The sequence below is a fragment of the Eleginops maclovinus genome, chromosome 22 (genome assembly GCF_036324505.1).
Source record: "Eleginops maclovinus isolate JMC-PN-2008 ecotype Puerto Natales chromosome 22, JC_Emac_rtc_rv5, whole genome shotgun sequence".
NCBI classification, from domain to species: domain Eukaryota; kingdom Metazoa; phylum Chordata; class Actinopteri; order Perciformes; family Eleginopidae; genus Eleginops; species Eleginops maclovinus.
Window position 1 is genome coordinate 12,337,031 of NC_086370.1, and position 16,112 is coordinate 12,353,142.

At 38.5% G+C, this 16,112-nt stretch overlaps 1 protein-coding gene across 10 annotated transcripts in view; it reads right to left on the reverse strand.

Annotated features, from left to right (window-relative positions):
- adgrb3 (adhesion G protein-coupled receptor B3) overlaps positions 1-15,749 on the reverse strand; it is a 106,151-nt gene extending 90,402 nt beyond the window's left edge. For 9 of the 10 annotated variants that reach the window (XM_063875410.1, XM_063875409.1, XM_063875405.1 and 6 more), the window contains exons 1-2: positions 15,218-15,749; positions 12,898-13,666 (exon numbers count right to left, since the gene is read on the reverse strand). In XM_063875410.1, coding sequence (XP_063731480.1) covers positions 12,898-13,651 — 754 coding nt within the window. In that variant the 5' untranslated portion in view covers positions 13,652-13,666; positions 15,218-15,749. The remainder of the gene's footprint in view (positions 1-12,897; positions 13,667-15,217) is intronic. The other variant, XM_063875401.1, reaches the window with a different exon arrangement.
- Between the last annotated feature and the right edge of the window lie 363 nt (positions 15,750-16,112).

Consider the following 16,112-nt stretch of genomic DNA (forward strand, 5'->3'; position numbering starts at 1 on the left):
GCAGCAACCTGTCAGCTATAAATCCGTACAGGTGTTGAAATGAATGCTATTTATAAGGGTGCCCAAACTTTTGCACATCCCATTTTTTGCATTTTATTTTATTATAATAAAACTATGTAATGCTACCCTAAGAATTTTGGTCTGGAAAACACTAAAACGTCTACATCTTTGTAGGAAAACAAATGTTGTTGCTGTGATCTTCTATTATAAAGGAAAAGCAAATTGTCATGAAATCTCAGAGGGGTGCCCAAACTTTTGCATACCACTGTATATGTTATGGCCTGACATGGGCTGAAAGAGTTTTTGTTCATGTTGTCATCCTACATCTAAATGTACACTTTCAGTTGTACAATCAGTCTGTTGTTCTCATAAAAAGCCTTCTGCAAAGTCAATTTGACAATAGCAATGTAATTTTAATGCACAGTCATAATGAACCAGATTTGCAAGAACTGTTTATGAAGATTGACAGAAACCATATCCTGCTCAGCGGCGAGCCAACTATCAGAGAGTGATTATTTTCTACATTATCACTTCAGTGCCAGTTGCTCTATATTCATTAGCTTGATAAAATACGCATACACACAGCATCTGTGTTCATGACCTCTTTTCATAGATGCGTTTCAAAGAGACAGAATCAAAGGATTGTAAAACTGCTTCACACATAGAAATGATCTATTAATGTTTCCTTAGCAAACAAAGGTGCCTTTGAATGCACCAAATGAAAGACTAAACAGACAACAGAAGTGCCCACAGTATTTACGGGCAGCCATAATTGATTTGCTTCATGCTGTGAGTGGCAGAGACTACCCAGGAGACGGCAGAAACTGTAGATGTAGAAAATAATCTAAAATGTCTTTAAAAAAAAAAAAAAGTAATATAAAAAAATGATGTATTGATTTTGTCAAGAGAAAATCCAATAGAGGCCTGATTTACCATGACTAAATTAAAAATCACAAAAACGAGATAAGGTATCAAAATGGGTCAAAAAGGTAATGGGCCACAGGTGGCCTTTAAAAATTAAAGTATGTAGTTATAATTATTATTACTTCTGTACGTCTGCTGTATCAGACTAGCTGTTACTTCTTTCAGCTAATAGTTAATTAAACATAATGATAATGTATGTAGGAATAAAACATGCTCTAGAATGTTTCTAACATTAAATATAAATGCTGTAATGGTGATAGCTAATGTACCATTAATTCTTTATCCCCTCAAACGCCTTACATGCATTTGTTCATAGTCAACTCACATGGATTCATTCGTTTTGAATAATTCTGGGATTTGACTAAGGAAACCATTGTTTTAAAACAAATTTTCCCTAGTTTACACAGTATGAATGACATTTGCAGAACATTCACACTCACTGCTGCTCTTTATATGTCAGCTTGGCCTTGTGACATGTCATACTTGAAATTGAAATAACCAGCAGACAGTGCAGAGATGACATGGTGCATGCTAAGGCCACAGCAGGGCTTCAGTTACCAGTAATGAATACTTTGCCTCACACTGAGAAGGACCTCTCCATCATCGAGGAAGGTCTGCTGATCTTTATTTTGCTTGGTTGACCTCTTGCATAACACAATCATACATTGATACATATAAACTATAATAATGGACAAACTCTGTCAGCTGTTAAAGCCTCAATCCGAGGGTGTAAAAAAAAAAAGAAACAAGATCAGCACTATATATTCCAGCTTTCCGGTCATTTAATTATTTATATTTTCATTTGCATATTCCATACAAGGAATGCAATTACAGAAAACCTCTGCCAAATGGTAAAGGTACAACTTATACCATCAGAGGTTGATCAGAGGCATGCTCTGTTGCACCTGTAATGGCCTCTCACAGGGATGTCACAATGTACTGAACGCACCCTCAGGACACATTTACATCATTGCAGCAAAGTGAGAACATTAAGCAGTCAGCAAAAAAAAATGATAGCTGTTGTCGTTATTTAGGAATCAAAATGTATCATGTAGAAATGATTTGTGTTTCACAACAGAAAGCTTTGAATGCTCAGAGCGAGCCCCTTGTATTTATCTGAGACATAATGTGGTGATTTCAGATGTGAGAGATGTTCTCATACAACTTCATATGCATGTTTGCCTTTGTTCCTCAAATATTTTGTAGCCTGTTTTCTGTTCTAAAAGGAGAACAACAAACTAGCGGCCTCTGAGGAAAAATGAAACGCTTTTATGGAGGTTCTGCTAAAACAGTGCAAGTTTAGGAAGTCCAGACTAGCTGTGGTATTGATTCAGTAATCCAAAGCCATCTCCCAAGTGCTGCTGATTTATCCGTCCTATTTTATTATGGCCCCTGTGCTCTGAAGCTCTTTCTCTTTAATACAATACTGCAGAGAGCATCTAACCATCCGTTATGTGTCTGTATCGGCTGAATGGGTACGCCTCTCCACAGTAGACTTTCTCAAATTTGAATGTGATTTGCTCATTATACTTTTTTAAGAGATCCTGAACTGATCCTTAAACTTCAAAAAATAAATATAATATAAAGGAAGAGCATGTTTATGAAACTTCAATTCTCAAATAGTGAAATTACATTTAAGTTATTGGGTTATAAGTTATAAGTTATTTGGCAGAAATAGTTGTTCTTCATTTGGAAATGGCAGCAAAAAGAATCTTGGAAACAAAGAAAAGTATTCTCCCGGGTAAAATGACAGCATAGGTTGTTTGTTTAAGCAGTTGAAAATGAGCAGTGAGACTTTTGCAAAAATAGAGCTAAAAATGGAAGATGCCACTTAACCACAGCAATCATTTTCCAAACCTACGCAGTAGTTTTTGTTGCCAACACACCGAAACTGTAATTTTTAGCAATGCTAGAAGCTGGCTCTGTCGGTGGCAATGTCAATTGTTTGGTCAAATTCTTAAATATCTCATTGAAGTGATTAATATGGAATTCTTGGTTTTTAGTGAAGTGTATATATAAAATATGAATTGGCCGGATTGCTTTGAAATTTGTTACAGATATGCAAGGCCAAAGGAAAATGGATAAAACAATACTCAGGGCTGCAGAATCACAGGGCTGCAGAATCTCATGAGCACAATCATCCTTTAAACTTATTCAAGGACTTATGACCAAATATTATTAGATGGGATAGGAACATCATGCCATGGGGGTATGCCACTGCGGTAATACCAAAGACAGCTGATAAAATCTGTCTGGCAAAAAGACAGTATACCCAGACGGCTTTAAAATCCAATTTCTTTCTGATATTCAATTTAAAGACCAAGTGTCCACACTGCTATTTGTGAGAGATTGATAAGGACTTTTATGTTCAGGCATTGTTAACCCATCTACACTGGTTGCTATAGTAAGAGCTTAGTAGTGTGTAGCTATGTTAAGTGGCGGGCCGTAGTCAGACCAGCCTGCAGCAGGCCAGATGAAAAATCTAAATAAACCCTCTTTTTTATACCATATCAATAACTAGAAGAGATGCAGAACCCTGCCAAGGCAACAGACCTGCGTCGGTGACAGATGGGTTCGAGATCTGCAGCAGCGTCGACACTAACCTTGCTCTGAATGTGACATTAACTTTGGTGCTGGTTGGTTTATGGTTTAAAGGACAGTTTGAAACCTGAAGTAAACAGATGGACAATGCCTCACACAGACAGTATTCTGAGATGACACTGAAATTGGATTTCAGTCAATTTTTTTTATATCTGATTTGTTGATTAAGTAAGCGGTTTTCCAATGTGTGTGGAGTGGACAATGCATTATTACAAAGGCTTTATTCGTGTGTACAACATAACATTATCTTGTCAATCCAAAATAGTTGTTGAAAACTGTTGGTGACTTGTTAAGCTTGATATGTAATATATGCAAATTGCACCCTTTACTGAGAGGCTTATAGAGTTTCTTAAAAAAAAATACAAGTAAATGGTTAATTTGAATTTTCCTGATCCTGACAAATGAGTCTTTGGAGGACAGTTTTATGTTTTCATAGAATAATCTGGAATAAAGAAAACATATGCAAGTTGAGTCAAATGCACCTCTTGACCTTGTCCAATAAACTGCACTTGATCTGTAATAGATAGTTATATTTGACACGCTGTAGATTCTATCGTTTCTGTTCTTCTTCTCAATTCCATGTGGAATATGTACATGATATTATTATGAGACACTCATTATGTAAGTGTGTATGCTGCCCTAGATCATGTAAGTTTTAAGGCAGCATCCATTACAGCTACACGAAGACACTTGCCATACTGTGCAGAGGGGCTGCCAGTGAGAAAAGCCCCATGAGAGTAAAAAAGGATTTTGCCTCCACTTTACCACATAGACTGTGTCTCTGAGTGACAGACTCATTTGCCAGGTTTGTGGGTGGATGTTTATGCAAATGCCTCTCCTCTGTGGGCTGGAATAGCCTTCCAATGACAGGCCAAAACTAACTGGGTTGAAATGCAGGAACATGCTACTGAGAGGCTGAACGCAGTGCATAATTTACATTTCCATATCTGGCATTGCATAACAAGGGCTTTATAGCATTTACAACATTAAGCAATCCCACACAAAAGTTAGAATATAGGATTTTTTTTAGCCTATTTCCAAATTGACAATAAATGTTCTAGACATCTGACCGTGTTTATCCACCCTAAGAGCTTCAAAGACTCGCCCTCGCTTCAGAACAGTGGAGCAAAGCTGTAACTTGTATGAATGGTCATGTTTTCTTAAAAGGATGAATATCCCACTTGCTGAGGCCCACTCTGAAGGATTTTGTTTTCCAAATGAATTTGTCATATGAGAATCACTTTTGTACTTGTCCAATTGTATTTTTCTACAAAGAGACGAACAGCTCCTTTCTGCTGTGAGCAAAGATACCAAACCTTCATTTCAAAGTCAATTCTGGTTTGATATAATGGAAACACGTTCCTGGTGTGCCCTGTTTCCTCCTGAATGAGACTGCAGGAATATGTTTCATGGCAGGAAATCAGATATGGCGGTTACTACTGAATTATGCATAATATGGCAGTGAACACATCTAATTTGTATAATAGGAAGATGAGACACTCTTCTTCATCTACAGAGGCTCATTACGTGTTATGTTTGCATTCATATAGAAACCTTTTTGTAGTCAAAGGAAACAAAAGCACAATGATGGCTGCTCCTTTGATTTACAAGGTTCACTTATCTTTAACTCATAAATTGCAAAATAGAGACTGGGAGCTCTGATGTCAAATCAAGACATGCAATTACACATGGAAATGTTTCATGATAAGTACACCTAGCTTTTGTAGGGATGAAACAGTAGCATACTGTATAGAGCCAGCATGACAAAGACCAGCATCAGCTCATGGAAAAGTATATGCAGCACCAGTGTGTTACATATTTAGATATAGGTTAAAATGGTTTACACAAGACTTAAACAATACAAATGATTTATTACGCTAAGTATTCTTTCCATGGCATTGAGTCCCACACGACTACATATAATATGTTTCAGATGTAACAGTAATTTATAGGAAGTATGCAAAGTGATAGAGCCATAAATCATTTGAATAGAAAAGATAAATAACTTTTCTTATGTAATGTCAAAACTTTAAACTGTGTATCGAACCAGCCTCACTTCAACACTTTTAACTGCAATCAGTGGCAGTTAAGGTTTGTTGCGTTGTGTTACTTTTATTAAATGGGGAAAGCTGAAAGAGTTGACAAAGGGATTGAGTGCTAAACAGGCGAATCTGGTGCATTTTTCAGGGGAACTAATAGTTGCGGGAGCTGCGCACATATACATGCTCACAAATCTACCTCCATAAACATGCACATAGGTGGAATATTCACGCTGATAAATCCATCATGCGTTCTTCCTCATTGCCTAAGCGGGGTTTTACTGGTGACGCTCCACAGTTTCGAGGACAACAGGAGTGGCTGCTTCACATCAGAGAATTAGATACTCCATTACATAACCCATTACTCTGATTACGATTGCTACTGTAATATGACGTTATTATGGGCAACAACTGCTTTTCACTGATTTTACTACAACTGTATTTATTGTAGACACTAAAGTCAAAGAGTGGACTTGTCGCCTACACGACACAGCAGAAATGATAGAGATGCACTTGTGGTTGATGCACTGGTTGGACCTTTCTGGGTTTTTTAAAGGCACTTTGCTGTGATATATTATTTTAACCGATGCGATTAATCAAGTACTTTGCTTAAGAAAACATCTAAAGTACTTTACTTTAGTATTTCGATGTCATGGGAAAAAACAGCAATATTGCACTTTTTACCCCACTGCAATAACTGTATATACGTAATAACCAGAATCACTAAATATAGTTATGTTTTAGATTAATGTTTACATGTATAATAACTAATGGTATAACACTCATGGAGCAATTTATGTCAGAATTGATTTGTTACTTTTTTTTACTTTACTTAATTAAACTGATAATGGTAATGGACTTTTCCCCTTTTTAAATTCAGATGAATAATAAAGTAATTGTTTTTGTAATTTGAGCTAAATATTTTAGAAACTTGGAATCATTTTAGCTTAAAATGTAAGCAGTTATTTTTCAGCACATGTAGCCACCAATATCTTCCTGTGTGATGCTACTTAGAAACCATGAATCATGTCCACATTTCTCAAAATAGTATTTCAGATTCCGGGCGTTCTGTATTTCATTACATCCTCTCTGCAGTACAGCTGTGACAACACAAGCCTTTAATTATTCTGAGGCTGTGCAGTACACAGTCTGGGTATAGTGGATATAGTGGGTATCACTCTGACTTTCAATTACCATGCTGCTGTAACACAGCAGCACAAATCTATGTCAAATGAACCACAGTATACACAGCTGATCAACACCCCTCACCCCCCCTACTGCCAGGTTAACATTGGTAGCATCAAAGCTGGTCCTAAAGTGAATGAGCAAAATACCCAGATTCCTGTCAGTTTGAGTCAATGTCTATTGGTACAATATACTTTGCAACCTAAGAACAGAACCACCTTACTCTTCATCATGCATCAAAACATAATCAGTTCACACAGCCAATGTGCAATGTCTATTTGAACAGAATGCTTCGTCGGTATAACTTTGGACATTTTACAGCTTTAACGTAAAAAAGTATAGAAATATGAAAAGCTGTCTTCTAGAGAATCCAGAGGTTCTTCCTGTCCTAAACATGTTATGCATGCTAACTACATATTGTAACTCTGATTATTTAATCTGAATTACATTTTGTGTATCGTACTAAGTATTAGCTGCTATAGCGTGATGTGGATTGATCGTATTTGATTGACAGTGAGGCAGATACACAACTGTCATCGATTTTGATTGAGTTGCTCAAATGAAATCTTTTTGTTCCTCTTGGCGGCATTTATGACAATAAGCAGAAATTGCAGGTTTGTTTATGTGTTGATCCTAGAGATTGCCACTACACGTGTTTTTTCCCGGGACTATCCCCACAGACACAAAACAACGATACTGTAAATTAAACAAAAAGTAAATGATATTTGGCGGATAATATTTTTGTTCATGTTAGACCCTATGTCCTGTTGCAAGAGGTTATTTTAATATGTTTTTTAGGCCTTTTTTAATAAAGCTTATTATCAAATGGCGCATTTAGCTATTGAACATAACTGTACATTTTATCTTTTAATAATTTCACTTGCTGTGCAAAATTAAAAACCATGCCAGGCCTCGTGTGGTTTACTATACTTTATCATATCATAAATGTGTAATGGTTGGAAAACTGAGACTTTTGTGGTTCCAAAGAGCCCATTTGCTTCCCTGTGTGACAGTGTAAGTGGATTTAGCAGCATTTTAAACATGCAACAATTTTGGTGTTTTTTTATCACTGTGTAAAATGACTTAGGAGTCACCTCCGAGCGTCATTAATTTTTATACTCAGAAACAGTGACTTGGGCCATTTGAAGATACAGTTTTTATATGTATCTTTTTTCAGCCATGCACAGAAAATAACTGCTCCCTCACCTCCTTCTCTGAGAAGCGGCGAGTTAGATTTGGTGTAATGTTTGACCTCATTTTTCTTTATATGTTTCTCAAAACTGACTGGACTCGACCAAAAGCTTTGTAGTTGATCGCTGCATGAAACAAATTTGATCGTTCCCCACTGCAATGTCCTATATTTTTAAGGCAACGTATAATATGTAGTTAAAGGAAAACAACACTCACTGGCACTCAGGATCATTTGCAGTCCGTCATATTTTTTGTGTTTTTGTTTTGACCTTAATTTCTTTCTTCACTATTTCCATCTCAACACAGCTGTAGTTGATTACAGAAACATGAACAAAGGAAATACATCTACAACACCGGTAAGAAAATGCTGTTTCTTAAAAACTCAAATCATAACATTATTTACAGTAGGCTCAAAGAAATGTAGGGGGAATTGAGACATGGGCTATTTAGGGTATTTACATATAGCTAAAGACAAATAAAGCATGTCTAAGATTAAACAGATTTTGTGCTGTTGAACTGAGCGCTCTCCTCCACTGAATTGGAACTAAAATGGCCTCCAAGTGTACAGAACAATGGGGGTGAGCATAATGCGGTGTGACTACTGAGTGACTTGACTGAGATCCAAAGTGAATAAAAGGCCTCACTATGTGAGGCAGCTAGGCTGAGCCGCTGCAGTGCTCAGGACTTTGGCGGGTGACAGTGCATTAGAACGCTTCACACACATTTCATTTGCCAATAAAATTCTATTGCCATTTGCCACATGGCACACGCTCTGTGCCGTCAGATACCGCAATGATCAAATAAGCATTTGCAACTCCACAAATAAGCATCAGCATTTATTCTTTGAGTGGATTTGTTAGATTTGATGAAAACCTTTGGTAGTTGTTAAATTCCTTTCCCTCTTTGTACGTTTAGTACCGGTTGACTTAAATCAACCTTGTCAAACAAAGCAAGAAATGATAAAAGGTATTACATGAAACACCAATGTGTCAATTGGTGTTTTCTATCAAGAAGAAGAAGACTGAATATGGGGAATCTGTAAATGTGTTTTGCCAGAGTCAATCCTAACCTTCTGCTTGTACTAACTATGCATTAAGAGGCGTACTTTGTGGGCTCATAAAATATTTATTTGAATGTGTTGCATGCATATGAGCTCCAGTTCTTTGTAGCATAGTTGGGTTTGAAACTAATTATGAAACCTTATCTCCAGAAAGCATCTAGTTGCCACTGTCACATTTATCATCTTTGCCCACTATTACAGTATACATCATCCCATGACAACATGGGAATGGAAAGTCGGGGCAGAGACGGGTGCAGTTATACAAACTGAAATATCTGATAGAATTTAAATGAGGTTTGGGTGAAAAATGATTGCCCGTTTTACTTTAAAGGAATAACTTTGTGCATAGGCTTTTCAGAAACATTATTCGGGAACAGAAAAGTAGACTTGACTATAATAGTTTTATATTTTCAATGTATTTTATTTTAATTGACTATAATTTCCCCTATTATATAGTTTTTTAACGTAAAATATCTCAGTAAAGTATGTAGCTACATTTGTATAGAACATACACGGTTGGAAAACAGTGATTGACTGACCATTTTAAAATTTATAAAGAATTTAAGTATTTTTTTTACTACCATACTCACAAAAAACTCCCAAATGTGATGTCATCCTGGCCCCAATTTGTTATCATTAGACTTCTACTGAATAGCTTGGTTGAAATGCATTTTAACTTCTACTTCTAATTATCTACTGACAATTTATGTCAGCATGTGAAAAACAACAGTGATTAATTGTGTAGCAATGCCCAGAATAGCGCCATCTACCCTGAATGCTAGGTTTTGTCTGTAGTTCAAGGTCACGATAGTTGACGAAAATTCATGCTGCCTCCATTTTGTTCTGATACTGAGATACTATAGCTTAAAACTAGAACAAAAATCTATTTCCACTCATTTCAACAAATGTACATTTGTTATTCAACATGGCAACATAGTTTTAGCTAATTTGCTGGTTTAATAAAATGGTATATTTGCTCCATTTAGTCAATATTTTCTCTGCTTTTTTATTTTATTTTATCTTAGTTTGGTTACAATAAGAACCCAGCTCAGAGAACATGCAAAAAAGCTGAGTCCTCCCCAACAAAGTAGAATCCTCGACCCTGATCCTTGAAAACGTTCAATTTCCAAACAGAGACAGTTTCCTGCAGCCAAGGACATTCCAGTATGCTGAGCCACTAAACAAGACAATGCATCATTTGTTGTTTATTTCCTGCAGCCAAGTTCAATTTGTGGATGATTTGAGCAGTGCTTTGTGATTTTGAGGATTCTAAGCTTGTATACATGTAAACACAGGCATCTGCACTGGATTGCACAGGGAAGGGGAATTTAAAAGTCTGAAATGTCTGGTTGTAGTTTTCTAACTGCAGCCTCTTTATGAATTTGATATATTTCTCAATATTATTTCACCAGGGACATTTACATATGTGACAGTGGATAGCTTTTACTTCTCTCCAAAATTCCCTCTTGCTTGAATTTGTCTGATCATTAATTGGATTTAAAGCAAAAAAGACCCCGGTCACGTCAGCATGGCATCAGAGAGCTAACATAGACTTTCTCCCATTCACCTTGAGCAGCTTAGTCAGCAGCCCACTTGACTTGCATGCGTGGGACGTGGGAGGAAAACCACGCCAACACAAAACACAAAGAAGAGAACATGTTTACAATTATATTCCTAAAACGGGAGGATGTGACAAAAATAGGACTGCATAAATGAGTCATCCTAGTAATCTGGTGTCACTGGTCTCCAAAATGTCACATATCAAAGAATGAGGTCTGTTCTTTGTCTGCATAATCACCTCAAATAGTTAGGAGCTTTAACCTTTAAAATGTGGTTGTCCTCAGAAAAACACTGAAGGGGGCATTTCAGTGGTATGGTTTGAGTATACAACCTCCAGCCCTGCTTTTCTTTGATGTGCTCTGACGCCGTCCTCTACCAGGAACTGAGAAGATCAAAGACAGGCGATTTTATCAAATAGAGCCCTTGTCGACTGTTTGTAATGCTTTATTCTTCATCAGGAACACCCACTCTGTCGCCCTGATGCCACGGGAGACATAGTGCTCTTTTAAACCCGGTGGTGATCTCCCCGTTATCCAGATGAAAACGGATTTATTCAAACCTCCCATCAACCGGCCCTATAAATAGAAGCTAGTGGAAAATCTTCTGAGGGGGAAAAAAATAAGCTCTGCTCTTAAGCCATTATTAAAATGTCAAATGTTGTTTTGGAGCAAAACAAATCTATGGAAATAAGCATAATGCTTCCTAGTAAATTGTAATTTCAACATGAGATTCGCAAAATGATGAAGTAATTCACCAAAAACACCCATACTTTATACTTTATGATGCTTGTAACTGCAGGGTGAGTTGTAATGCTAGATTGAATTAGAAACTGTATGCATTGTTGCTTAAGGGCTATAGTGAAAGGGTGGGTGCACGATACTCTGAAAATCAGTTGATCATCTGATTTGATGGAGGCAAGCCCCGTAATAAATCATTTAAAAGTGTGCAAAGTTACTCGAGCATTAAAATACCTGTAACTTTTAGTCCAAGAAAATCCTCCTGTATGAATGTGATATAAGAACCTGTCTAAAAATGTGGTGAAGAACTCAGCACGAGTCAACCAAACAGCTGAACTCCTGAAATCGATGTTCACATGTTCTTCTTGATTAGAAAACTGCCACCTGTTCTCAAGGGAGCTATTATAGCAACTGTTATTTTGGTGAGAGCCACAAGGGAGACGGCTCCATAACATTTCTGCTATCATTATTTTTCCTCCCCAAAATCTAAAGGTTGACTCATTATTTTTGGTTCAGTGTGCCGTGATGAATGCCCCTCCTTTATGTCTCACGGTGAAACGCACCTCACCTCTGAAGTATGCAGCATATTCCTCTGGGGTTTTTCCTCTGCTATCTGTTAATACACAAGCAACTGGGTGTCGAGAGGGGCTCCCGTTGTAATTCAAAGGCCTTCGCAGTATGTTAACTACAAAAAACTCCCCCCTGCTAGACAATGACACTAATGAACACAATCATTGTATCCTTAACATTACCATTTACTATTAAATGTTCATTCAGATGTCTACATGTGGATGTGTATGAATTTTATGTATACACTTGTGCACATGCAGAATTGTATCTGCAAGCTGGTCTGCTGAAAATGTTTTTTTTGTTCTGTAAGCATTTGATAATTATAATAATGCTCAATTCCAACATATAAACACGTTGCATTGCTGTATGGCAACACTGGGCAGTTAGCATCCCTATATAAAAGAGCAGCTTCTCAAAATACCACTTCTCTTTTAATCCAACATGTGTTTAAATATATCAGATTTTATAAAGCAAAATCAATGTTGCATTGCATGAGCAATGTTATCCAACCTGATGCTGCTGCCTCCGTTGCTCCATGTCACATAAGCCAATAAAACAAACGATACGTCCATATTGGCAACTGTTGGTCTTTGTAAAGATGACAACTGACATAAATGTATAACACATTCAAAAAGTATGCATTTTGATTTACAGCCATTTTAACTCTGTGCTGATGTGTAGAAAAAACAGCCATTTTAAATTCACAGCAATGATAGTGCATTTTGAACTCAGTCCAACCAAAAAAAAGACCCCTTGTTGGTGGTTTGATTTGTGCTGCTGTGGTCATTACTACACCCAACTCCTCTGGCAGCTTTGTTTTTGAAGTTGACACATTCCTGAGCCAACTGCAGTCTAAAGGTCTATGTGTGCTCTTTGTTTCATGGGCCATCACACTTCAAACATGCAATAAGGGCAGAGAAGGGAGTGATTGACGTGCACATTTGACATGATTACTATCTCGTCTATGCATACAGTAGTCCATTAACTTTACATCTATTTCACCATAAGAGGATCATGAAAGGATACTCACCTTCTTTAGGAGGACGCTTTACTTCTGCACTCAGATTGCAGACCTGCCCAGCTTCTAGTTGGGGTGACAAGCAACCCTCCGTTTGTGGATTTAAAGGTAAAACCACGTTGTTGAGCAAGAGCATGCTCTCTGATTCTCCATCGCCTAAATGCTGAGGACATGTGCATTTTGTGTACACGATCCCACATGTCTCCACTGTCCCTTTCTCTAGCTTCAGGCAGTTTTCCAGCCACGTACAAAGCACTTGACACCCAAACTGGCTGGGGCTCGCCTTATTCAACACCAAAAACTCCACATTGGACTTCTCCTCCTCATCCAGCTTCTGTGTTGTCAATCCGTTGTAATCATATGGGAAAACTCTCCGTAGTTGAGCAAAATTCTTGTCGTACAGCAAAAACACATATATATTCTTTGAATCGCACAGGTACACTATAGATTCGTTGACTTTCAGCAACTCGTTTATCTTTTCGTGCGAGTAATGGTCAAACTGATAAGCTAGTAAAGAATATTCAGAGCAGCCCAAGTCTCGCTTGTATAGCTTCAGGTAGATGCTGTATTTGGTAGGGTCTGGGTTCTCCAGCGTCCATGTACAGTTTGTGTAGTTCTTAGGAAACATTTCAGTCACCGAATATGATCCATAAATGACCCCCTTGACCAGAGTGGAACACCAATAATCTTGGGCACCAGTTAATCCAAACATAACCAGAAGATAGGTGGAAAATATATAAATCAACAGGTTTCGAACAGCCTTCATCCTATGTCATTTGGCCTGCAAAGAGAGATGGAGAGAGTCACACAAGGGAATGTTTGTACCAGAGGACGTGAAGCACATCAATCACACTTGATAGAGATCATCTGTCAAGTCTTGTTGATGTGTTTCACACACTTCTTATCACGCCCTATCATGAAAATGGAGGGGGGGGGGGGCACATTAACCTGAGCAACATGTCTTTTGCAGCTCCATCCTGCCTCCCCCTTTACTGTACTTTGTGCAAGCATTGCCACCTTGTGGTTGCTTTGGTCATGATTTATTACGTTATTTATTTATTTGGGGGGGTGTTGGGGTTGGGTGCAATAATGTGAGTCATTTAGACAATATTAATTGGGTCGTATTTAGTGTGGAACAATCCCTGGAGATATTCAAATACAGTTGTGTGGATTATCTGACATCAACAAGATAAACTGTGAAAGAGGTGTCCAAAGTCACAGTGCCGTACTCACGAGCTGTGGGATGCAACTGCTCATTTTCACGCATGCAGTAACGAAGATCTCTTTCAAATCAAGCTGTTTTGTTGGTGATTTAGCCTGTTTCCCAACACGACAGTTAGATAATGAGAGGGAGACAAATGCACAGACAGAAAAAAATATCTTTCTGCGTGTGCCTGGTCATCATGGCATTCCTCTCCTTCTGCGCGCTTTCTGTCCACTACACGACCTGCATGTCTCCGAAAATTCAAGGTTTGACATGTTTGACAATGCAATTTGATAAAGAGCCAGTGTGTGTGAGTGTGTGGTGTGTGCCTCTGTGTGTGTTTGCGTGCGCGCCTAAGTGCGTTTGTGGGGGAGAGAGGGAGGTAGAGAGAGGGAGAGAATGCAATGCGATGTCCTGATTGCTTTAATCCTACAGGCAATGCAGCTGTGAGCAGTGTCACAGCAGAACGTGCGTGTGTGTCTCAAACTGTGTGTGCATGTGTGCGTGTGTGTTTGTGTGGGGGCGTTAAAATACGAAGTAGGCTATAGATACGAGAGTCCAACGAATATCGCACTTATTGTATGCCTCTAACTTATTATTCTTTTTTAGATGATAAAACCTGCACTGCACAACACATTAGGATAATATGAGTTACGTAAGGATTTGTAGCAGCAGTGTTTAGTGAAATCAGCTTTTAGTCGCGATTAATCCATATGATTCCGCAAGATTCATAGCCAAGGCTACGCCAAAAAAAATCTGTATTCTGGAGACGAGTGATCGGTCGTCAAGAGACGCTGATTTTATTGCCGGGCTTCTGTGAGCCATTTGGTCTCGAGAGGACATCTGAATATAGAGACACGGGCTACATCTCATGCAGTGTCAGTTCGACGCACGGCGCTTTAAAGTGATTTTTGCCTCTTAGGAGAGAGATCAGCTCTTAAAAAATCAACTGTTAAGCACCCTGGACTAATGTGAGCGGATGAAAGCTCCAAAGCCATCATGTTGAATAGACTGGGCACGTTTTAAACATGGGGAGACTTAACTTTAAACTGAGGGATGACATGACAAATGATCTTTTTTCCATGCAACAATAAGAAATAATTGTAATAATGATGATATAAATCTTACCTTACACTGCGGAAGCTATGGCTATTTTTCCAACATACTTGACCACATCCTTTATAAATAAATTCTGCAGCCCTCCAGTGAATCAGTACTCCCCATTCCCGACAGCACAAGTCCGGCGCAACAAGATGGTTCAATGGATGAAAATAAAATGCGTTACACTCCGGTCTGCCCGTTCATATCCCCCCCGTCTTCTTCTTCTTCTTCTGGGTTTTTCCCATCAAAACGGAGCGAAACAACACACGACAGCCACCGAGAAAGAGAGAGAGTCAGAGAAAGAGACCGAGAGAGACACAGAGAGAAAGAAATTCGTGGAGTGATAAAAAGAATAGAGGCAATTCTTACAGTATTACCATAAATAAATTCGGCAGACTCCACGTCTCTATTCCAATGTGTTTTCTCCAGCAAGTCGCGCAAACCCCCCCTCTGAAAAAAATAGGGGGGAGAAAAAAAAGATCCGTAGTGGGTGGATGTGAGATGTTGGGGGGCCAGTGAGTTACAACAGAGAGAGAAATAGACGCGCTTTGCTTGGTGCTTGCAGAGCTCCAGGAGCAGGCTGCAATATCACGTCACACACTCAGCCGCTAAGATAAAGCACGTACGTACGCTTCTTACTGCCGCTGCGTCTGGCACCACCAATACTTTCTTCCCTGCCCTCCTCCTTCCTTTTTTTTTTCTTCTTTTGTATGCCTCCCCTTAATTCGAGTCAAAAGGGTTTCCCCCCTGAACTGGACCCTATCAGTTGTGCTCAGACAACGCCGCGCATTGCTGCTGCAGCATAACCAAGACAGGAATATTTCATGGACTTTTATATTTTTTAGCAGGAAAGGGGGAAGTACATGAGAAAAACATGAGGTATAACATGCGTGCTGTATCAGTGGGACCTGAAGCTCGCTGG